Source organism: Cryptomeria japonica, unplaced genomic scaffold (genome assembly GCF_030272615.1).
Source record: "Cryptomeria japonica unplaced genomic scaffold, Sugi_1.0 HiC_scaffold_12, whole genome shotgun sequence".
Taxonomy (NCBI): Eukaryota; Viridiplantae; Streptophyta; class Pinopsida; order Cupressales; family Cupressaceae; genus Cryptomeria; species Cryptomeria japonica.
Genome location: NW_026728834.1, coordinates 2,406,319 through 2,431,976, shown reverse-complemented (window position 1 = coordinate 2,431,976; position 25,658 = coordinate 2,406,319). Strand labels below are relative to the sequence as shown.

General features: G+C 32.9%; 1 protein-coding gene across 1 annotated transcript; it reads left to right on the top strand.

The window, feature by feature from the left end:
- Positions 1-220: 220 nt before the first annotated feature.
- On the top strand, positions 221-25,516 carry LOC131860463 (BURP domain-containing protein 5-like). Its single transcript, XM_059214865.1, has 2 exons — positions 221-430; positions 24,554-25,516. The coding sequence occupies exons 1-2, from the start codon at positions 221-223 to the stop codon at positions 25,514-25,516; spliced, it is 1,173 nt and encodes a 390-aa protein (XP_059070848.1).
- Positions 25,517-25,658: the final 142 nt, after the last annotated feature.

Below are 25,658 nucleotides of genomic sequence, written 5' to 3'. Positions count from 1 at the left end.
TTTTTTGATGATGTTTGTCATGTCCTAGATTTCCTTGATGATATCTTGTTGTGGATTTTGAACATGATGGATTGTGCTCGCATCTAGTATTGGATGGGTTATGGAAGATGTTCTACCACCACTAATATATTGATATGATAAAGAATAGCGGACATGAGATGTGATGACTGATGTCACGAGGACTTAAGTGATAATCAGTTTTGACCCATTAATTGTTGTGATGGGGGGAAGTGAGGCCTGGATAAAATTAGCGACATTGTTGAGAGAAATGGAGGATTGTGAAATGGAGAAATATGGTTGGGTAGAAGAAGAGGGCATAGAAGCATGTTGGAGAATTTATGTTATCGGATTGGATATTGACATGGAAGCCAAGAAGGAAGAAGGTGGGATGGAGACTATGAGCACGGATGCCACGAGTGCTATTGATTGGGTTTGAATGGTAGATGGGGGTGCAATTGATTGGGGTTGAAGGATAGGTGTGACGATGTGGGTAGGAGCAAGACCTCCTTGTGTTTGTTGATCAAGAATGGATTTAACAAGATTGGGGGGAAGTCGAGTTCTATTTTCAATAAGAGTCTTTATAAGACCACTAGGATTCTATCGGATGTATTTCTCCATCATTTCTTGATTGTACTTTCAAAATGTTTGTACTTTTGGGGAGAGTTCATCTTGGTCAACCATGTCAGGGCCCCCTTCTTCTTATTGATCTTGGATGTCAGGCTACGCATTTTGGGCAGAACCTTATGTAGAGTCTTGATATAGGGCATTAATGTTCAGCATGTCATATTGTTGTTTGGCCATCTTTTTCTTTCAGGATTGAGTTGTGACCATACAAGAATAACCTTAGAAATATTGATTGGAAGAAAAATATTTGATGAAAGGACTTAGAAAACATCTTGGATTTTGGATTTGGTTTGGATTTGATGAAATTGGATTGATTGATTAATGGGGTCCTTAGATTAGGACACAAGTTTGATTAGGATTTCACCTTAGTCCTTGGATGAGGATTTTAGGTGGGGGATGTTGATGAAACCACAAGCAAGGTAACAACCAAGTTGGGTAATATTTGGCCCTTAGGATAATGATCGAAGCCTTTCTTCTACTAAGGATTGACTAATGATCCCAAGAAAAATAAAGACATAAGATAAGAGTCTTGATCGACCCAAAGGAGGTGGCAAAGATACTTGGGGAGAATTCTTTCCCAAGCATAAAGACTGGATGATTGATTGATTAAGGATGAGGTCTAAATAAAACTTCACAAGGCATAAAACCTTAGTGTGAGGTTAATTTGACGAATGATTGAGAATTGATTTGATTGAGGATTGATTGATTAAAGATGATTGATTGAAGATTGGTTGATGTGCTAAGTCCTTAGAAAATGTTGATGATGAAAGATCAAAGAGAAGTGATAGTGATGATTAGAATAAACTTGATAACTAGACTATTCTTGGTATAAACATGACTCAATAAGTGATTGGTTTGAATGGTAAGTTTTATGAGGGTATGCAAACACCCTGATTCTGGTGATTGTTGGTGTTGAAAGATAAGCTAGATCCTTAGTGTAAATCTCATACTCTTAGTTCATGACTAGCATCAAACTCATTTCTATGACCATGTATGTAATCATGATATTGGTGTAGAAAGGTCCTATGTTTAAGCAAGAGTTTGCGATTTGTATACCAAAAATTTCGGTGTCTAATGAGTTGTGCTTGTGTGAGCTTCTTTTTCTTGATTGGGTGGTGGATTGACTTCTTAGGATGTTTTTACAACTTCATCTTATTAAATATAAAGTGAGCGGAGTTTTGACGTAGTTGGAAGACTTGGATTTTGTTATGACTTGGACTTGATGAAGGTTGGTTCAATGTTTTTATATGACTAGGGTATGATTTGGGTATGAATTGAATAGGACATGGAAATGATTAGGGACTAAGAAATGACTCAGATTATGATGATTAGGATGTTGACTTGGATAGACTAATTATACTCTTGGCAAGAAGACATAGCAAACACATTAGCCATTGATTCAAACAAATACATCAAGAACATCATGTTACCCTAGGAAGTTGGCTGAGGAGGAAAACCTTTTCTTGTTGACTCAGGTACACACCCAATAGCTAATCAGAATATGACCACTAAGTCTCACGCAATGGATTCTCAATATTGTATTAGCCAACTCCAAACACTAATGGGAGCACAAAATGGCAAGTCTCTTGGGGGAGTTACTATCCCCCTTGCAAAAAGATTATCCACCTTTTAAAGGTGAACTGGGTGGCTTCTAATCCTGAGGCTATTAGTAAGGATTTTTTGTTTGAAGACTACTCCTTGTAGTCACCCAAGTGTGATTAAGGCCTATAGCCTTACAAAGTACTGAGAAAAATGTAGTCATGTAAGCATGATCGAGGCCAAAAGGCCGTACAGAATGCACGATATGAGAGTGAACTCTAAAATAGCTCTATCCTCCAGAATTTTCATCCCAAGAGGCTTATTTATTATAGTGAATTGGAATGCTTGGGTTTTAGTCATACTCACTTGGGTCATTCAACTCTCACCAATGCCTATGTGAATGTGTCAAACAAATTAGGAAGGTATGCACACAACAAACTTAAAAAGATTCTGGGGTCTATATTTCTGATTTTCTATATAGACAAGAGTATACTCTCCTACCTCTACACTTTCCCCAAACACAATCAAGCACTTGATCTTTTACCCCTAATTGAAAGTAAGTGCCTAGAAAAATGATTAAGAAAATACAACATTTGGTCAAATTTTCTTAGGCAACCTACAAAACAAACATGTTAGTAGCCTCAAAGTTGGATCAATGAAATCTTTGACGAGTGGAATCTTGGGCCGATGTCCTGTAGAAGATAGGTTAGTAGTCTCGGGTAATGCACTTTTTTTTTGGCTTTTGAAATGTTTTGATTTTTATGATTTTTTGATTTTTTGAATTTTTTTTTTTTTTCAATTTTATGTCTTTTTTAGGTTTTATGATTTCTTTTTGGATTTTTTGACTTAATATGAAAAAACACAATGAAATGATACAAAATAAAAAATGAAAACAAGATCACTTATTTCAAGTGTACTCAACTTCGACACTAGGATGCGAGAGGAGAGCATACATAAGTGGGTCTTGGGTTTAAACTACACTTGCTCTTTTTAATTCGAAATCCAAATGTGTAGAGTTCATTTTAATCCCATTTTGAAAATGTGATTAAAACACACCAAACTGATTATCTAAAAAAAACCATACTTTCAAAAGTGAACTCCTTATGACTTTTTGATAAATTTCAAAAAAAAAAATTCTCAAAAATTCTCAAAGGAAAGGTCAAATTTGGACGTGTTCAACTAATTTTTGAAGACAAATCTTGAAAAAATGGTTTAAACCATAGATTAGATCTTTGAATCATCTTTCCAACACTTTTAGAAAATAAAAAATCCGAGTTAATATGCAAAGGTTATGCCTTTTTTCATTTTTTACCCTATATTTTTGCTTGTTCCTAGAGCCTCATAATCAACTAAAAATTAGTTATTGTTAATGTTTTAATGCTGAAGTTTTATGGCCAAACTCCATGTTGGCTGGGAGATTTTAATTGTTTTATTTTTTGGTTACCCATATACGCAAACAATTAAATCTCAAGTCTTATATGTCCTATGAAAAAATTATTTCTAGGTTATGCTGTACTAGGCCCATTTATTCTATAGTTAAAATTTCATAAGAAACAGAGCACTCAGTAAAAAGTTATGGAGGTTTTCCTATGGAAACCCAAAAGAACAATTGCCATTGAACTTGAACCTTGAACCTTTTCAAAAAGTTCAAAGTTCGGGTTCAAGTTCAAAGTTCAAATTCAACTGAAGCGGGTTTCATAATTTTTGTTCATTGAACTTGAACTTTGAACCTTTTTGGTTCAAGCCCATAGGTTCAAGCGCACAAGTAAAAAAGGTTCAAAGTTCAAATTTTGGGTTCATTGTAATTTTTGGTCTTTGAACTTGAACTTTGAACCTTCTTTTCTTCAAGGTTCAAAGGTTCAAGTGCGCAGGTTCAAGCGTGCAGGTTCAAGGTTCAAGGTTCAATTTTGGAGGTTCAAATTCAGAGTTCAAATTCATCAGATGCAGGTTCAGAGTGATTTCAGCGAGTTCAATAATCCAATAACATTGGCATGTCTAATGTTTATAATTTTCAATGTAATCTATAACCATGAATTTTCTGAGAGAGAAAAAATCAATCTCAGTGCGGGGGGCATAACTATCAACTCAACTGCTGGATCGCGCTGTATTTTTAATATGTTTTAGAAAACCTAGTTTTCTAAATTCTCACTGGCGCGATCGGACAAATATTATCACGTTAAAAAGTTATTTATCTCTAAGTATGGGTCTATAAAAATTCTGAGATAAAAGATTTGAAGATTTTTTTTAAAAAAAGTTATTTGGAAGTGGATAAAAGATTAAAGAAAAGATTAATTAATAATATTTCTAGGAATTAGTTATTGATAACTGAAAGTCTCTTAAAAACAAGAGAGACTATATATATGGGGGAAAAAGAAAAGAAAGGGGCTAGAAAAACTATGATTTTTCGAGCAACAGACAATATCCATTTTGTTTTTCTATGAATTGCTTTAAACTGGAATCGATGATTATCAATAAAATGTTATGGTGTGCAGTCTTTGAATTTGTGTGTTTAAAGATTAGCAATATTTCTTGAGAAATCTACTATGGGCATGATATCATTTTATGATCAATTATTTCTATGTTTTTTTTTGAATTCATGGTTACTATTAATTGTTAGCAGATTTATTGTGTATTGAGTTATGTTGATCCCCCTTGTCCTGTGAGGCATGAGAGAGTATTGATTAGACATCAATACTGTTGTGCATTTTCTATGCTCTAAATTTATAAAGTGAACGTGTGTTTGAATTAGAGTTAGTGAGCTCCTATTTAATCTTCAGAATATTATATTTGTTTCAGTTTGAAGGCATTGTTTTGTGTTGATGGATGAATGCTAAAGCCTTTCCATGCTTTCTGGTAAAAAGTGTCAACATTTAATTTTGTATTAAATTCATTGCAAATCATACGAAGAGCTTCCCTCTAATGCAGAGGTTGGATTTTAATTAATTCATCCAATTGTTGGTAATTTGTTTCCTTTCATAAAGGGGCATACAAGAGTTATAATTTTGTTCAAAGAAAACAAATAAATTTCAGGAAAGGGACAAATCTATTTACCAATAGATTTTTGGCAACTCTGTTGGGGACTCAGAATCAAAGATTAGTGCATTTGGTTTCCCTAGATTTTTAGATTTATCTCTGTGTGTGTAGGATTGGCGACTCTATTAAATCATCATGCAAAATCAAAAGGCTGCAAGATTGGGGAAAAGACCAAGTCCCACCAGCTTGTAAATTCTTGAGATGGATGATAAAGTGTTGCATGACTTTTGGGATCACTACAAAGAAATAATTTCTCATGTTGTAAAAACCAAACTAAGTATAACAGACGATCATGTATCTTCTCTTTTATGGAGAAGTCTTTTTGTTAGATTTCACAAGCTCAAAGAGCTAAAAGAAAAGACAAGGTTGTTGCAAGAATATAATAAAAGGTATCCCAATTGAAAGAAGAATTAAAATTTTATGATGATGAGGCTCCATTCATCTCAGTTTCATCTCTCTCCTACAACTACCTTGTCATGAATGAGCAAGAAGTTCAGCAAGAAACGGTTCAGTCTCATGCAAGTCAAACAATGGTAAGTGAGAATAATCAAGACAACATTAGAGAACCTACAAGATTGAATGAAAAAGGTTTTTTGAGGTCTTTCTATTACCTAGAAATAGAAACTTTTAGTTTTAATAGTATGGAAAGTTATCTTGTTCCAAAAAATACAAAGGATGAAAATTTTCAGATTTACATGCAACCAGAGTATGAAGCTTTCAATCTTATACATGAAGTTAATGAAAATGATTCTTTATGTTTAAAAGCTTGTGATGAGTCCTTCATAGAATCATTTCATTTTAACAGTAAAGCAATACAATGTCTTCCTAATGAAGATTGCTATATTTATGATTGAAAGATAAAAATTGACAGTATAAGGATAGAATATAAAGAGATGGTTAAAATGAGAGAAGTGGCCTCCATTTATAGATTTTCAAATTTTAAATGGAGGGTGGAGATCAAAAGATGATGAAGGGCTAGGATTGGTTTGAAGTAGTTGGCATCAATCAAGGATACCTTGAAGGAATAAAAAAGAATATAAAATTCCTTGGGGAAAAGGGGGGAAAGAAATTTGAAATTGCAAAATGAGGATGCATAGGGGGATTCAAATAAATTTGAATTTCTTTGAGAGGCTCAATGTTGATGTGAAATGAGTGGGGAATTTAAAATTGAAGAATAATAATAAGGGGGGAAAAGAATTTGAAATTTAAAAATGAGGATGCATAGAGGGATTCAAATAAATTTGAATTTCTTTGAGAGGCTCAATGTTGATGTGACATGAGCAGGGAATTTAAAATAGAAGAATAATAATATGTGGGATTATGAAAGATTCTAGAAGAATTAATTAGGCTAAGTGGGATTAGGAAAAAGTGATTTGTAGGAATCACATGACTAGATTAATTAATTAAAATTAATTAACTGAGTGGGTTTAGAGGAAATAATTATTGGAGGGACTTTAGAAGAATAGGGAAATAATTAATTTATTTGATAAATTAATTATTGGACTATAGTGACAATATTAATTAAATTAAATTTATTCAATACTGAGAAATAATAAGGATTAACAAAATTAAATAAATTAATCATGTGAGAGAGAATTAAATTAATTAATGCAAATAATTAATTTAAGTGTCTACACAAATCAAACTCCCCTTAATCACTTTCATAACTCAAGCAACAGAAAATAACAATTTTGCTCAAACAGTTTGAATTCAAACAATAACATTACTAAATGCTGGAAAGAGATTAACAAACACAAAATATGGGTTTTGGAATGAAAACACCTAAAGACGTCTTCAAACTTCCTATCATTTCCATGTTTTTCCTAGTCAAACTATCATGCATTGCCCATGAAAAACTGTCATGCACACTTATTGCAACTTCCTTGGTTGAGAACAAAAACTTGAATTCCATGTGTGTGCCCTACTTCGATCTTAAAGGCTTTCAAAACAAAAATAAAGATTTTACAAAGCTAAGCTTTGAAACCATATAATATGCCTCTACAAAATGCCGATGATATGTCATGTCCTACTCACCAAGTATTTCAGTGGGAAATAATAAAACAAACCAATATGCCTGGTATGTCCTTGTCAATGCGGTGAATAAACATTATAACATGTTTCAGGTAGTCACTTAGGTGGCTTAACCACTTAGCCATCACCTAGTGACTTAGTCACAACCATATATGCACAAGTTTTCAACGGCAAGCATAAAATGTCAATGCTTCAAATGTCAAGGAAATATCAACCATTTGACACTAATGCCAAAAATTCCTTAGGGGTTAACACATGCTCCAAGAGTTTAACACTAATCTATCTATATTGTCAACCAAAAATTTCTCTAACAAAACCACTCTAATAGACCGCCATGAACTTATAGAACAAATCCTTAAGTTTGGTATGATAAGCACAATATAAATTGAGAAAGAAATTATAGAAAAGATTTGAAAATCTTATCATATATCTATGAGAGTACTTGAAAATTTCTTAAAATATAGCTTCATTTAACTTTCATTGTTTCATAGTATGTAAAATAAAAGAAATAAACTTTGGATTGAATTTATCCATATTATAGTTTTCTTTATTGGCCAAGCTCACCCCGAGAAATTAAGAAATGAAGAGGTAAGGAAAACAAAAGAAAATAAAAAAATTATCAAATGGGTACCAAATAAGTTTAATACTTGGATGGTTTGGACACTAGAGTGATACTTGTCGCAATAATATCATTTTATATATATATGATAGCTGAATTAAGTCCATAAATATGAATATTAATAGAATTTGAGGGTGTCAATTTCTTGATTTCATTCTGTTAATTTTTTTTATATTTTTTATTATTTGCTATTATCTATCTTAATTCAATTATTTGAAATTATGACTAGATTGATGTAAATCAATGTTTAATTTGGGAGTGTTTTATTCTTTAAATAAATATTATACCCTACAAGAATTATTTAAATTATTTAAATTATTCGAGTTTTATCGAAAAAAAGTCATACATTTTAATCTTATATTTTGGAGCATTACATTTTGTAACATTTTAATCTAATATTTTGGGACATTAGACCTTTGAACTCAATGATGATAGTAGATTTACATTAACATTATCTAAAGTGAACCTATAGTACAAATTCACAAAGATCCCCATAGGATCTAGTATTATTATCAAGTTTTCTTAATTTTTCAAGACATCGCGTGATAAAAAGTGGAGATCTTATACTATCAAGAAGTAATCCCACAAGATTTAGTATCATGAATGAGTTTTTATGGAATGCTTTATACCATGCAAGATTTTGCTAAATATGTAACCATCCATGATTTAAGAGCTCCAATGAAAATATACAAGAGATCAAATGTGAGAGAATAAGAGTATCTATCACAAGACGCAAGTATACAATGATAATGAATTATAATGAAATAAAATTTCATTAAGAGCCAATGAGTTATATAGACCAAAATGAAACATAAGATTATCTAGTATTATGACATGTGTCGTAATCAGATTGTGACTTCAGACTTTAAGTGATAAGTATCTTATGTGTATCCTAAGTAAACTTACACAATTACTGTCAATAGAACCTAGGCGATGAGTTGATTACATAACACTCCATTCACACCAACATATTTAAAACTATTACTATTATTTTAGACTTAACTCCTAATATAATTTATATAAGATATTTCATTTAATTTGTATATTATCTAGTATATAATTTATAAATAAATATTCATACATCTAAATTCATTGATTTTAATATTTGATTAGAAGACTCAATAAGATTCCCTCATTAATTTAATTTCATATCTTAAATGTAGAATTTGAACTACAAATAGATACCTTTTCAAAAATATTAGGTATATTGAGAATCAGTTGTAGTTATTTCAAAAAATAGTGTTTCAGTTACATTAAGAGCCAATGTGTTATATAGACCAAAATGAAACATAATATTATCTAATATTATGACATGTGTCGTAATCAGATTATGACTTGAGACTTTAAGTGATAAGTATCTTGTGGGTATCCTAAGTAAACTTACACAATTAGTGTCAATAGAACCTAGGTGATGAGTTGATTAGATAACACTCCATTCACACCAACATATTAAAAAATAATGCTATTATTTTAGACTGAGCTTCTAATATAATTTATATAAGATATTTCATTTAATTTGTATATTATCTAGTATATAATTTATAAATAAATATCCATGCATCTAATTTCATTGATTTTAATATTTGATTAGAAGACTCAATAAGATTTCCTCATTAATTTAGTTTCATATCCTAAATGTAGAATTTGAATTACAAATAGATAGCTTTTCAAAAATATTAGTTATATTAAGAATCAGTTGTAGTTATTTCCAAAAACAGTGTTTCAGGGTCATTTAGTAAATAATTTATTAAATTAGTCGTCCTTCTCATCTCATTTGATTGAATTCATTAAAGTAATAATGTGTGTCTCTAGTATTATATTGTAGTTCTATATCAAGTTGGTCGATCCATATTGATTGTAAATATGATATTATAATGAGTAAACAATACAACTAGTCTTCCTCTGAGCCAAACTCTTCCTTGAAGATTGGTCACAAATTTAAGAGAGTCAAAGCATCCCTTGTGTCCACTTTTAATTCTGAATCACTTCCCTCCTACAATTCTATCCCGAATAAGTCCATTTTTGCACCCATTAGGAGTGATAGACCCCCTTCTCAAATGATCTAAATACAAATTTGTCTTTTCTTATCTTGGATAGAAAGAACCCAGATGATGTCTTGGCCATTACCCATGATTCAATTGTGGATAATTTTAGGATGTTTAAATGGGCTTTCCATGAGATCAAGGGCATCAATATCAAACTTCGGGCAGTCAATAGGAAACAAGAAAATCAAGGTGTAAAATAGTGGATGGTGGACTAGAGAAAATCAATTGTGGACTATGTGCAGAAAACGATGAGCACTGTAAGTGATATAAAGAGAGATTATGATAGAAAAATATCTTTTCTCAAAGATAAACTCAAGAAAGAATATGAAGGCAGACTGAGTCAGATGGAGAATAAATTTTAGAAAGTCAATGGGAACCTTATCTCTCTGGTTACATGTAGACACAAGGTGGTGAAGAGTTTTGTTGAAAGTGTAAATACCATGGTAGGGAAACTAGAAACTATCCATCAAGAAGCAGCTACCTTGGATGTGGATTCCATAGATAAAAAATAGGAGGAAATGGTTGGGCCATCCAAAAGAACCAAAGCCAACTTGAAGAAGAAATTTGCAAACCAAAAAATTTAGGAACTCAAGAAAATTGCTCTAAACATGACTCAACTGGAAACAAAGGTTGCGAAGGCCCTAAAAATTTTGTATTAGTTTCTTCCTCTTTGCTGTCTTTTTGCTAGGTTTTCACTTTTTGTTGACTTTGGGTTTCTATTTTAAAATGGGTATATCTTTATCCAGCTACTTGTTGTAGATCTTTGTTAAAGCGTTTTGAGTCCCTTCAAAACCTGTTTGTTCTGTAAGAAAAAATAATACAACTAGTCTTTTCTTTTTCATTTTAGCCATATGAATTATGGGAATTACAAAGAAAGTTTATCGAATTTTGCATTCAATATAAAACATTTTTTTTAAAATGCATGTATTAATATTAAATAATTTTATTTAAAAAATAAATAAATGATATATTTTAAAAATATATAAAATAACAGAAAACTATACAAAATAATCTTATGGAAGAAAATTATATTTTAAACATATAAAATTACACATCTTTTTAAAAGAATCAAGCTACTAAACTACACATATCTTTTTTAAAAATTAATAATTAAATAAATCTTAAATAAAATTAATAGAACACAAATATATCTTACTAATATACATTACTACATATCTAAAAAATATCAAAATGTTACACAGTAAAAATATGATGGAGAGATAGAAAATAATGTAATTTGAGATATTGACATTCACATGCATGTATGCTATGCATGCATCCATAGAAATATCTTTATAAAGTACATTAGTATGTGTGTTTTAAAAATATCAAATTCCCATGATTAAAATAAAATGAAGATAGAAAGAAAATAATGTGATAGTAGATATTGACCAAAAATATCAAAATATCCCACAATAAAAATAAGATAAAGACAAAAATAAAATAATGTAATTTGAAATATTAACATGCATGTGTTATGCCTACATCCATAGAAATATTTTAATAAACAATTATATGTCACTTATATCTTCCATTAGTCTCTACAAGGCAATGTTTTGTGGCTCAGAGCCACTTGAGATCCATATAACTATTCAACTACGCTTGCTATATATATTACTCTCATTGAACTTGAACTCTAACCCTAACCCTCATTGAACTTGAACCCTAACCCTAAGCCTAAAAGAATCCTAACCTAACCTAACCTCAATCCTAACTCTTATTGAACTTAAGAACTCATACCTTAATCTTAATTAAAAACTCAACCTAATCTCAAACTTGACCTTGCCCTATCCCTAACCCTAGTTCTAATATTGACCATAACCATAATTATAACTTGATATATAATCTTTATTCTAACATTAACCGCAATTCTAATGTTAACCCTAATTATAGCTATAACCCCAATTAAAACCCAACCCTAAACCTAATTTAATCTAAAATTGAATATTTCTCTTAATTAATTTGTAACCCTAATATAACCATTACCCTAACTTAATTCAATGTGGACACTAACTATAATGTAACCTTGACCCTAACCTTAAATCTACCTGAACACATTGCATTATCTACATTGAGTTGCAACAAAAAATTAAAGGATTTTTTTGTGAATTGAATACCCATATGGAGCTTTTAAATGGAAAATGACATAAATACACCAGGATAAATGTAAAATCTAGAGTTTAGAAAATTTGGTGTCCAAAAATAACTTGGAATGACTAAATGAAGAAATTGATAACTAGTCTTGGGAGAAAACTAAAGAAATGGCTGAAATATTCCAGAGATGGATGGTTATTACAAAGGGAATAAAAAAAATATGAATAAAGAGACTAAAAAACCCAGGTGGAAGTCTACATAAGTGACTAAACTAATACAAAACTAGGAGGTAATTATGAGTAACACCAAAGAGATGATTGATCTAGGAGGATTCCCATAATTGATCCAAATTGACAAAAATTGCTTATATTAATGCATGCATTATCCTATAGCATAGGTCTTTAGCTCATGAAAGTTATATCGAATAGTATGCTAGAGATGGAAATTTCAAGGATGTATATGAAACACTAATCCATGGTACACAAGTATAAGAATTCTAGATTACATGTTCATGACAAACTACTATATCATCTTGGTAAATTGTGTGGTCCAAGGGATGAAAGAGTACATGTAACTAGAGAAGCACATACTTCTCTTATTTCTGGTAATTTTGGTAAAAAAATAATAGGTTTGCCCATGCCACTTCTAGTACCTTCTCATTTATGGGAAAGCGTATTTATAGATCTTGTCAAGAGTATACCTATGTTTAAATAAGGGAATTTTAATAGATCGGTTGCACATTTGAAGCAAAAATAGAGACGTAGCACTCAAGGGGTGAACTTCATTAACAACTTGCAATGTATGGTCTATATTTTTTTATTGTTCTCTTTTTTCTTTTTCTTTTTTTTTTTTTTCAGCTTTAGTCTTTTAATTACTTACTGAATTTTATTAATTTAACAAAGTAGTTGACACATTGAATAATGGTATTTAAATTGTTTGGATTCAAATTAGGGTAAGAAGTAGTTATTTCCCACTAATTTGAGATCAATGATTGACTACTATAGGGTCTCTGTAAAGAGCACAACCCTCACCATACATTTTTTACAATAAGAAGTTTATTGGATTCCTTGCTAACCCCTCTACACAAGTTATGTGGAAAGAGGAGAAAACAAGAAAAAGTTGTATGAACTCATCTAATGAGAAGTGAGGGAAAAATAAGAAAAGGTTATATGGACTAATACTTCTAATTGGAAAGAGAAGAAAAGAAAAAAAATCATATGAATTCCTTGCTAACCTCTCTATACACATTGCAACCACAAACCCCATCAAAAAGAATATATCACATAATTTTGCTACTGTACTATAATTGTTTTTAAACATTATCCAGATTAAATTCAAACGATCAATAAAAATAAGATAAAATAATATGAAAATTACTATAAAACTATGATTATTTAAATAGAGTGTTGCCACAACCAGCCATTTACTATAAAACTGTTTGATGATTATTTAAATATCACATAAGAAATCTATATTCCCAATGACTATGGACACGTACGCCCTGACATTATATCGTCCTTTTATGACTCTCACGTTTACTTCTGTATCTCTAAATCACTACAACATGTTGTCGGTGGGACTGACTGTCTTTCACAAGATGGTCATGGGGATTAGAAATAAGTCCGAGTATTAAATATTTTAATTTTTAATTAATTTTTGTCTTCATATAAATGTAATAACCTTTCAATATTGGATTGTCTTTTCGACTTCCGATGAGGACAAAAATGTGGTGGTTGTTCAGCTTCTTTGAAAGCTTCTAAATAAGCCTAATTCGAATCCAATTGCAAGGAGTTGGAGAGTTATAGAGTTACAGAGTTATAGGCATACGCTCCTTCACAAGATTGCTTAAATTGTAGAGGCTCGGGCATACAACTCTCTTTTACAGAGTTTGCCCAAATTGGATAGATTCTAGGCATACAACTCTCTTTTATAGAGTTTGCCCAAATGGGATGGATTCAAGGGCACACAACTCTCTTTCACAGAGTTTGCCAAAAATTGTATGATTCTTATATATTTTCAATGAAATGAAATTTTATATGATTTGTTGTGTTTACAATACCACAAATTCTGCTTTGGGTATTGTCCTTTGAATTGACAAAATAATTCAAATCACGGAAAAAACAGAAAAAAGAATTCACGTAATTTATGATTAATCTGATAACTTTACTTTGATAGCGTTGCTTTTCAGTTTTGCAAGTGTGAGACAATAATGTTACTGAATTCTAGCCCGTGATTATCAATAAGGTGGCTCCCGCTTCATCAGCTGATATGGACGTTGATATTTTTAAAGTTGCCTAAAGTTGGTCGACACTATAAACCAATGTAGCATACGATCTGATCTGATATCTTCCAGATATGCCACCTCATGTCTATTTATAATTTCAAAAAATATACAACTAATAACTATTCAAAATAACATTATGGAAAAAATTAAATATTTTCTATCTTAAAGTTATAAATTATTTTTTCCATCTTAAAGTTATAAAATTATATATATCTTTTCAAAAGAGTCGTGCTGCTAAAACTATAAATATATTTTTTTTAATAAATAAAGCTCAAATAAAAGTAAGAGTGCATAGAAATATCTTAGTAAAACTAGATAATATCAAAATGTCCCACAATACAAATAGGATGAAATGATTTGAGATATGGGCATGCATATGCATGTATGGTATGCCTGCATCCACAATGGCGGCTTCCCTCGTCTTAAGCTCAGTATTTATATGGACAAAGTCCTCTCTCACTTGGTATCACAGCTGACTGAGATCCAGGCCACTGCTCTAGTGCGCTCGCTATATATAAATAAAGAATTTGCAGCATCAATCAAAATTTTTGCATAGGCATCAATGATTAATGCATCTACCTCATAGCCCGTTTCCTCTATCCAAATCTTTCAGGGCTTGATTGCCTCCATGAGAGTCACATCCTTCTTCATGATGAAACAAATGTCGGTAGATTATTTCTCTACTATTTTCTTAGGTATTCCTATTCTAGACCTCATAGATTTCTAAAAAGCCTTGAAGTAACCCCATACCTTATCAACTCTAAGACTTCCCAATGCAACAATTGATTGCTTTATTTTTCTTCCTATCAAGATGTCAAAAACCCATTACTTCCTTCCAGAAATGGGAGTATCATTCAAAAAGTATAACTTTAAGTAGACTAACAAATTTCCATACTAGAACGTGCCCTTCTTCTCACCTTTAATCTTCCCTAAATTGATCAATAACTCCTCAAGCATCCAGTCACAAAGATCTAACTTGATATTTTCTCTCATCAGCTTATAAGCAGCCAAAATGCATGAACTGGAAACTGAATTCAGTCGATTAGACTGAGTTACCTTGTAGTCTACAACCATATTGCCAAATTTGATGTCAATGTCGGTGATGGTGCTCACCTTCATCGATCTCTTGCTTGATGTGGCACCGATGATCTTCCTTACGAATTGATTTGATACTTTCTTATCCGGATGTTTCCCTATTGATGGCAAACTCATAATTGCTCGGATGGCTTCCTTAGTAATTTTCTAGGGTCTGTCCAGCCATATAAATTCCCCATGTACTCTAATTATTACATATCTGACAATCTTATCCTCGAACTCTGGCATATCCAGAATATCTGTGAACCCTAGATCTTTGATGTGTTTATATGCTAGTTTGATTTTACCAAATTCTCCCATGAGTTCATTCATATACATCCCCTTGATCTTAGAAGTTCCTAAGTCTTCTATATGACAATGAATGTAGGCCCTAACATCTTCCACATATAGCACTCCTTCCATGACGTGAGAAAATGCTCCAACTGAATCTTCCTTGTTAGCCACATGTGGAAAGAATTTGAAAATTGGCCTGAGGAGGTCCTTAAATTCTCCTATAGTTGGATTTGCAATGAAAACAAGAGCAGAAGATGATCCCAATTCCATGATTCAAGAAAAATACCTTTTGTTCACTCTCAGTGAAAACCTCCAACAAATCCTTCCAGATGTCGATGTGATCGCTCAAGAATAAATCTAATCACCTCTGAATAGCTTCTGATTGCACTAAGTTGCTCTGAATTGCTCTAAAATTGCTTTGAATGCTAGGTGGTTGATAATAAAGTGTAATCGGCATTTTATACATCGAGAAAACCCTAATCTTCCATTAACATAAATGACTACTGGTGAAAGATACCGGATCTCACTCTAAACATATCAATGTTGGATAATCCTCTCCAATATCTAGAACATCTTCCATGAAATTTGCATACCCCTAAAGCATTTGCCTTAGTTACTGGATGAGCTCACTGTCGGTGCAGCAATAGCTTCTTCTATCAAATAGGTAACTGAGACAATCCCATCTGATGATTGCTCTTCTATCTTTCTAACCCATCTTTGAGTGTGATCTTGCCGGATTTCACTAACCTTCTCTTTTCCTTTATCATTTGATCCTACATTTCTAACCGATGGATTTTTGCTTCTATAAAACTTAGCAATATGTCCAATTTCATTGCATGCATAGCATGTAACCTTGTTCTTTTGAATTACCTTGCTAAAACCGGTGAAATTTGAACTGCACTTATTAGCCATATGTCCAAATTTTCCACAAGCATAGAATTTTACATTCATTCTGGAATCTTTTATCTTATGACCAATTTTATTTCATTTAGAACATTTATAGGGAGCAGAATCAGGGTTCTAATTTGCTCTGTTTCTACATTGCCTAGCCATGTGACCAAATCTATTGCAAACAAAAAATCTACCAGTGAATTTATAAGTATTGAACTTCCTTATCAGTGCCTTATGGTTTTGATCTTCATTAGTAGTACCGTAATTCTATCCTTGCTCAAATCCAAGTCCAGTGGAATCTCCAATCCGCCTCTATCTCTTCGATAACTCATCAAGCTATGCTGAGCTGATCTTGAATTTTTCTTTCTACTCAGTTGTAGTAGTTAAATAATCTCTTAGTATTGACATTTGTCTTTCGATTTCTTGCTCATTGCTATGGGATTGTACCAAATCAGACCTCAACATCTCATTTTGATGAGTCAACCTACCACACTCTTCAAATTTGTTCTTTAGGGATACAACAAGATCTTCTTCATTTTTCTTTCTATCCTCAGTCTCCTTAGACATCCTTATAGTCATAGCTTGCATTTAATTCTTCATAACCATGTTCTCCTGACTCAATTTCTGACATTGTTCCTTAAGTGCATTTTCATCATCTTGATTTTGCAAAAGTTCCTTTCTCCTAGCTTGAACAGATGATAGTCTCTCTTGTAGGACAAGAATAAATTCTTTAGCATAATTAAACTCATCTTGTTGCTTTAAGTTCTTCAATCTTTCAGCATCATAATCTTCAAGTGCCATCTTAAGCTACTTCTCCAAATCCATATCCAATGGTTCTGGTTTCAGGATCTTTATCAAGTTGTCAAACTTCCTTTGACGCACAAGGCTCTGATACCAATTGTTGGAAACCAATAACATTGAGAGGGTTGGGTGAATTAGTGTTATACCAGAATATAAGATTTTAGCCTTAACAAAACATTCATTCACCAATTGGTATATCGATATAAACAAAATTGAAAAAAGCAATGCAACCATTAAGAGAAATACATAAATGAGAAACATAACACACATTATTATACATGGGAAACCTCAAAGAGGAAAAACCATGGTGGGGTTTGTGACCCACAATATCAGTTCATTGGCCATATGAAGAGATATTAAAATATATGATGGGCCTGCACTTGCAAGAAGGCTTACAACCTAGACCACACTGCTCATCACAATAGGAGCCTCACTGACTACATAACAATCCAGACAACAATCTAGAGAAATATGAACTGCTTAATATAGCATCTCCTATGCAAGAATACAATTATGTTTTAAGATCAGTCTATTCCAGTTAAAACCCTAAACCTCAGTACCAGAATAACCCTTACAATGAGTTCCTCGCATACACAGTCTCTATGATATATTTCACATTACATTATATCCATGTATCACTTCCACATATCTATCCTTATTCAAAATGATCTAATCAATCTCCCCTATATACCCTATACAAATTTATGCCTTATGTCGGCTTACAAGGATATATACAATATCATATTAACATGTTGGCCATATAACATAAATGAATAAGCATTAAAACAAGTTGCTGATGCCGGATCCAAGATGTGTCGGCCTCTAATACCGATGACCTTTACCATACCATGTCGATCTGCATTGCTGGTGACCAAAGAAATATTTTATCCTGTCGGTGTCGGTGCTAGTGCCGGTGTAGAGTCTATAAAGTGCTTGCCGGTACACCATATGAAGTCGGAACCCAAAATAATGTTTCCATCAATGACAACATAGTGAAACCTAACCAATAGTGTCAATTTCCAACAACCCTAACCTTAAATCTACCTAAACACATTGCATTATCTACATTGAGTTGCAACAAAAAACAGAGGGATTTTTTTGTGCCTTGAATACCTATATGGAGCTTTTTAAATGGAAAATGACATAAATACACTAGGATAAATTAAAAATCTAGAGTTTAGGAAATTTGGTGTCCAAAAATAGCTTGGAATGACTAAATGAAGAAATTGATAACTGGTCTTGGCAGAAAAATAAATAAATGGCTGAAATATTCCAGAGATGGATGGTTATTACAAAGGGAATAAAAAAGTATCAATAAAGAGACTAAAAAACCCTGCTGGAAGTCTACATATGTGACTTAACTAATACGAAACTAGGAGGTAATTATGAGTAACACCAAAGAGATGATTGATCTAGGAGGATTCCCTTAATTGATCCAAATTGATGATTTATAACATCGACAAAAAGTCCTTATATTAATCCATGTATTATCCTATAGCATAGTTCTTTAGCTCATGAAAGTTATATCGAATAGTATGCTAGAGATGGAAATTTCAAGGATGTATATGAAACACCAATCCATGGTACACAAGTATAAGAATTCTAGATTACACATTCATGACAAACTGCTATATGATCTTGGTAAATTGTGTGGTCCAAGGGATGAAAGAGTACATGTAACTAGAGAAGCACATACTTCTCTTATTTCTGGTCATTTTGGTGCACGTAAAGCAGTAGCTTAGTTGCAACATTATTGTTATTTTCCTCAAATGAATGAAACTATGTAAAAATATGTAAATGGGTGTGTCATTTGTTCTACAAGTGAACTCGGTAACAAAATAATAGGTTTACCCATGCCACTTCCAATACCTTCTCATTTATGGGAAAGTGTATTTATAGATTTTGTCAAGAGTATACCTATGTTTAAACAAGGGAATTTTAATAGATCGGTTGCACATTTGAAGCAAAAATAGAGACATAGCACTCAAGGGGTGAACTTCAATTAACAACTTGCAATGTATGGTCTATATTTTTTTATTGTTATCTTTTTTCTTTTTTCTTTTCTTTCTTTTTTTCAGTTTTAGTCTTTTAATTACTTATTGAATTTTATTAATTTAACAAAGTAGTTGACACATTGAATAATGGTATTTAAATTGTTTGGATTCAAATTAGGGTAATGAAGTAGTTATTTCCCACTAATTTTGGACCAATGATTGACTACTATAGGGTCTCAGTAAAGAGCACAACCCTCACCATACAATTTTTACAATAAGAATTTTATTGGATTCCTTGCTAACCCCTCTACACAAGTAATGTGGAAAGAGGAGAAAACAAGAAAAAGTTATATGAACTAATACTTCTAATTGGAAAGAGAAAATAAAAAAAATCATATGAATTCCTTGCTAACGTCTCTATACACATTGCAACCACAAACCCCATCAAAAATAATATCTCACATAATTTTGCTGTTGTACTATAATTGTTTTTAAACATTATCCAGATTAAATTCAAAAGATCAATAAAAACAAGAGCTGTGATATACAGCTAGAGTCCCTGCCTTATGCTAAATCTGGTGAGGGAAAGGTAGAGATTGTGGGCACTAGGAGAAAATGAAATATGGGAAATGAAGAAATATCAGTACTATGCTATAAAATCATAGTCGAATTGAGATTGCTCAAACTGTCTCATGATTTAGAGCTTAACATCTTGATTATTCAACTCTGTATTTTTTGTGCTTAGGTGGATTAAGATTGATGGGTTAAACTGAAGGCATCAAAATAAGAAAAACCGTATGAATATGAGAAGAAAAGATTTTTAATTCTCTTGAAATAGCGTGTAGGTGAACATGGACTGAAATTTATCTTTATAGTCTTTGAGGCATAAATAAATAAATAAGCATAGCACAAAATGCTATTGACTTTAGTTGCAGTGATGTGTCACAGAAAGCTACAGACATGTATTAGTGGACAACAAAAGAAATCATATCCAAATATAAGTTGTCATGAGAACCGTCAAAGGTTAAGAACAATTTTCTAGTATAAAGTTACTTTGAGCATGTAAAAAATGTATAAAAATAAATAATACTACATATGAAAAGGTAACAACTTTTCTCACTTTACTGCTTGCAGGAATCTTTCTTTAAAAAAATACATATATAATATGATTTTAAAAACAATTTACAACTGATATTTGGTACAAAACTGATAACTGGTTGTGGTGTTCTAAGAACTAGTTTTCAAAACTAGTATAAAGTGGCAGTTTGGAAAGTGTAGTGTGTAATACCATGCGGGTTCTGAATGCAACTGAATAGTGCAAAAGATTTGGATTTACAAAAACTAAGCATAATATCAAAAGTTTGTTGTGAAAGACAATTAACTAGTTATTTACAAAACAAAAATAATCTAATTTGGGATACATGGTCTAACAACTATGTAATATCTTATCTTTTATTTGGAAAAGAACATTGAAATTATGCTAATGCTCTTGATTGAATGAAATCATTCAATTGGTGAAAATCCTAGCAAAAGGTAAAAGATAAATAAGAAAATGTTTCTTATCTAAACCAATTAACTTGGCAAAGAAAGCAACATGACATGAAATGAACTAGAGTACACTACAAGATGAGCTATCTGAAGCCTAAGTTGTCTTCAAGCATCTTTAAATGTTGAAGAGTTTCACATTAATATTAAACTATCTTTGAGAGAGCAAACCATTGTGTATTGTTATTGTTTTCAAACAACTTTAAATGTTGAAGAGCTTCACATTAATATTGAACTATCTTTGAGGGAGAAAACTATTGTGTACTGTTATTGATACCTCAGAAGTGTCACATCACCTATCAAATTAGCATGGAAAGCTACATCTCTCTAACTTATCAACACTGGTAGAAGCAAAGATATGACCTTAAGGTAATTTCAAAAGACATAGAGAAATTTACTATTATTCAGATATCACTTTAAAAACTGTATCTATTTCTTTATTAAAATTAAAAGAATTACACTACACTTGTTCAACAATCTCTCTCTCTTACAGAATACAAGAACTCTAGGATTTACAAATGAATAAACTCCATCTCAGTGAATTATTACCTAGGCTAGATGAAAAAAAAACAAAGCCTAATATTTTGGTCATATATGTTTGAAGAACAAATCAAAAGAAACAACTTTAAGAAATAGTTACTTACCTTGAGCAGTAAGCATGTGAAATTTGTAAGACTGTGTTGTGCAAAGGATACCCTGCCAGACAAAAACACATTTATATTGTCAATTCATATCACAATATTATCCTTTACAAAGAAGAAAAGCTGAGTTTGGGAATCCATTTTTCTCTATTGGGTGTTTCTTACCTAACCCACTTGTCTAATAATAAAGAAAAAAAAAAAACACAACTTCAAGGAAAGTGAACCCCAGTTTCCCTATATTCTGCTAAAATTTATATGCCCCCGAATCCATTCAAAAAGCGTTGCATAATAAAACTATTAAAATACTGAATATCCCTATCAAACTCCATGAATGGTAAAGCTAGATGTATGCTCACTCAAGTTTTAGCCAACTGGAAAAAGGAAAAAGGAAAAAGAGGAAGGTTCAGGAATCCACTTTACTCCATTGTGATTTTTTTATCATACCCACTTGCAAAATAATTACACAACTTCAATCTCAATGAGCCCTAGTGTCCTTGTATTCTGCTTAAATTTATAAATTTATAATCCTATGATTCCGTTCAACAAGGATAGCTATTATCACTATCAAATTCACACGGGTTTCATTTAAAGAATACTTCATTCAATATTCGATACAAGACCTCAAATTCAATTAGAAATGCAAAATGTCAGTACAAAATGAATTTGAAAAATAAACACGGAATGCATAGGATAGGCCTAGTGCACCAGTAGGCAATGTAAGAAGGCTACAGGCCATGCTGATACTGTAATACTATTATGCAAACGGAAAAAATGGAGCATGCCCAGGTTTTGTAACTGCCATGAAATGCAATGGTTGTAATATACACACAAATTTTGTCTTGAGTTATTTGTTGCAACTGCACAAACAACCTTGAAGGTGAAACCCCTACCAGTTGCAGGGAAATAAGAATGGAATTGGTATTATGCAGATTTCTATCTACATTTGCAAAAAAGAGTCCCGAGCTTTAACCTATAAGTGCACACCAATGGAAGGGTCAAATTGAATAGGATTATAGAATTTTCCCTACAAATATTTGATAGGCGAATGGCTGACTTGGTGGGAGGATGGTTTGCCCCTCGAAATTGTTTGTTGGGATCAAAGAGTAGTTAATGGGTAACGAGACCAGCCTGTAGTGGTGTGCAGACTAAAAAAATTCCTCTTAATCGCGGCTTTCAAAATTCATAAAGATCCCTAATGCAAGTGGACAACAAAAATGTCCAATCTGATATTGATTTGCTGGATAAAAAAATTCATATGCATTATAGAAACACCTCAAATTCCTGCCATTGTTGTGGCGAATTTTGTGGACAACGGAATATAAAAAAAAAAACATTTCCGCTCTTCTGCTTCGTTTCAAGCGAGAAATCTATGATTTTGTAAGGAGAATTTTTCTCAACACAAGAACGACATTGAGGACAAAGTGTCTGTGCAGAAGGATATCAGTAGCCTTAGCCTATGCATTGGCCATAGAGCCAAAAGTCTTGAAAATGAAAATGAAGCTAAATGAAAATTCTTCAAATTAAGTCACAGTAAACAAAGCTCCTGCAAAAAAGTCTGGATACTGTTCTCTAAAACCCCTGTCAGTGAACAAATAAATGAATGAAAGTCTCAGGCAATAATCAGCGATTTTGGAAAATACCCACATTAGTAATAACAATGAAGTTGAGCAATAAAAAAAATAGGGGTTTTAATTAAAAAACAAATAATGAAAATTTTTACTAACAAAAACAGAGAAACAATGGTAGCGTTCTGCAACTAAGAATTGCTGACAAATCATACCTGTATTTATGCAGTCTTCTTAGGAAACTTTTCGCAAACAAAATGGTCTGCTTCCTTAAATCTTTTCAACTTCTGATGAGGACAAAAATGTGGTGGTTGTTCAGCTTCTTTGAAAGCTTATAAATAAGCCCAATTCGAATCCAATTGCAAGGAGTTGGAGAGTTATAGAGTTACAGAGTTATAGGCATACGCTCCTTCACAAGATTGCCTAAATTGTACAGGCTCGGGCATACAACTCTCTTTTACAGAGTTTGCCCAAATTGGATAGATTCTAGGCATACAACTCTCTTTTATAGAGTTTGCCCAAATGGGATGGATTCAAGGGCACACAACTCTCTTTCACAGAATTTGCCAAAAATTGTATGGTTCTTATATATTTTCAATGAAATGAAATTTTATATGATTTGTTATGTGTTTACAATACCACAAATTCTGCTTTGGGTATTGTCCTTTGAATTGACAAAATAATTCAGATCACCGAAAAAACAGAAAAAAGAATTCACGTAATTTGTGATTAATCTGATAACTTTACTTTGATAGCGTTGCTTTTCAATTTTGCAAGTGAGAGAAAATAATGTTACTGAATTCTAGCCCGTGATTATCAATAAGGTGGCTCCCGCTTCATCAGCTGATATGGACGTTGATATTTTTGAAGTTGCCTAAAGTTGGTCGACACTGTAAACCAATGTAGCATACGATCTGATCTGATATCTTCCACATATGCCACCTCATGTCTATTTATAATTTGAAAAAATATACAACTAATAACTATTCAAAATAACATTATGGAAAAAATAAAATATTTTCTATCTTAAAGTTATAAAAATATATATATCTTTTCAAAAGAGTCGTGCTGCTAAAACTATAAATATTTTTTTTTTAATAAATAAAGCTCAAATAAAAGTAAGAGTGCATAGAAATATCTTAGTAAAACTAGATAATATCAAAATGTCCCACAATACAAATAGGATGAAATGATTTGAGATATGGGCATGCATATGCATGTATGGTATGCCTGCATCCACAATGGCGGCTTCCCTCGTCTTAAGCTCAGTATTTATATGGACAAAGTCCTCTCTCACTTGGTATGTCTGAATCATTGAACTTGGTGTCTTTCACAAGATGGGAATTCTAACTAGTTTCATTCTTCTTATTGTATGCTTTCTCAAGAAAGTTCATATAGTTTGTAATTAATTTGACTCGAATCTAAACAATTTTTCTTTGCTAGCTTGCTTATGAGTTTTTTGTTGTTTGGAATTGACAGTCAGTAGCAGCTATCCGAGCGGCGCATTTGCAGGGTGAAAGGGTCTCTTGGACTCCGAGTATGGCGTACTGGCACGAGAAGCTGCCCACAACACCCATGCCAGAAGCTCTGAAGGAACTCATCTCAGCCAACGATGAGAAAGTGGAGGTGAACGTGGGCAAGGGAGGAGTGAAGGTGAACGTGGGGATGCCTCCGAGAAAAGTTGGGACGCAAAAACAGGCAAAAGGAGTTGGGAGGTGCGTCGCGGGCATCAATTACGCTGCAATTACGCAAATGCCAAGGGACATATCGCTGTGCATGCTTCTGCTGGAGAAAGATTTGGTAGGCGGAACCAAAGTGCCTCTCACCTTTCTGCACGAAAGCATTCCCAATTCTCATCAGAAGTATTTTCTTCCACGCGCCGTTGCAGACGAAATCCCTTTCTCCTCCGACAAGCTTTCCGTAGCGTTGAAGGAGCTCAACATAGCGCCAGATTCCATCACGGCCCTGGCTATGAAGGAGACTTTACAAGATTGTGAAAGTCCTGCTATGAAGGGCGAAACCAAATTCTGCCCAACATCGTTGGAGGCCATGATTGATTTCACCACGTCGAAGCTGGGAAGCAATCGCTTGACTGTGCTGGCGACGAATTTTTCAAAGACGTCAAAATCTGTAAGGCAGGAGTATACCATTACGGGAGTGAAATACGAGAGCAAAGAAGACAAGGCAGTGTATTACTGCCACAGTTCACAATATCCATATGCGGTGTATCTCTGCCACGATCTGCAAGGTACGAGGACCGCAAGAGTTTGGGTGAAGGGCGAAGATGGCAGCACGGTGGAGGCGGCAGCCATCTGTCACACGAAAACCAGTTCCTGGAATCCTGACAACATGGTATTCCAGGTGTTGAACGTGAAGCCTGGTGCCGCTTCTATCTGTCATCTCGCTCGCCAAGGGGACGTTTTGTGGCTCACCGCTGACTGAGATCCAGGCCACTGCTCAAGTGCGCTCGCTATATATAAATAAAGAATTTGCAGCCTAAGGAGCAGCAGAACATGCTTTTCAAGTTTGTTGAGTGGAGCAATAGCTCTCTTTCTGTCATTTAGCACTATCGTTTGTAGTGAGA

What these genes read in the sequence shown, in the direction of transcription:
- LOC131860463 (XM_059214865.1), top strand. Translation starts at nt 221, where the DNA reads ATGGGGGGAAGTGAGGCCTGGATAAAATTAGCGACATTGTTGAGAGAA. An exon ending in CCACGAGTGCTATTGATTGG is followed by an intron (nt 431 to 24,553) that starts GTTTGAATGGTA and finishes TGGAATTGACAG; the next exon opens with TCAGTAGCAGCTATCCGAGC.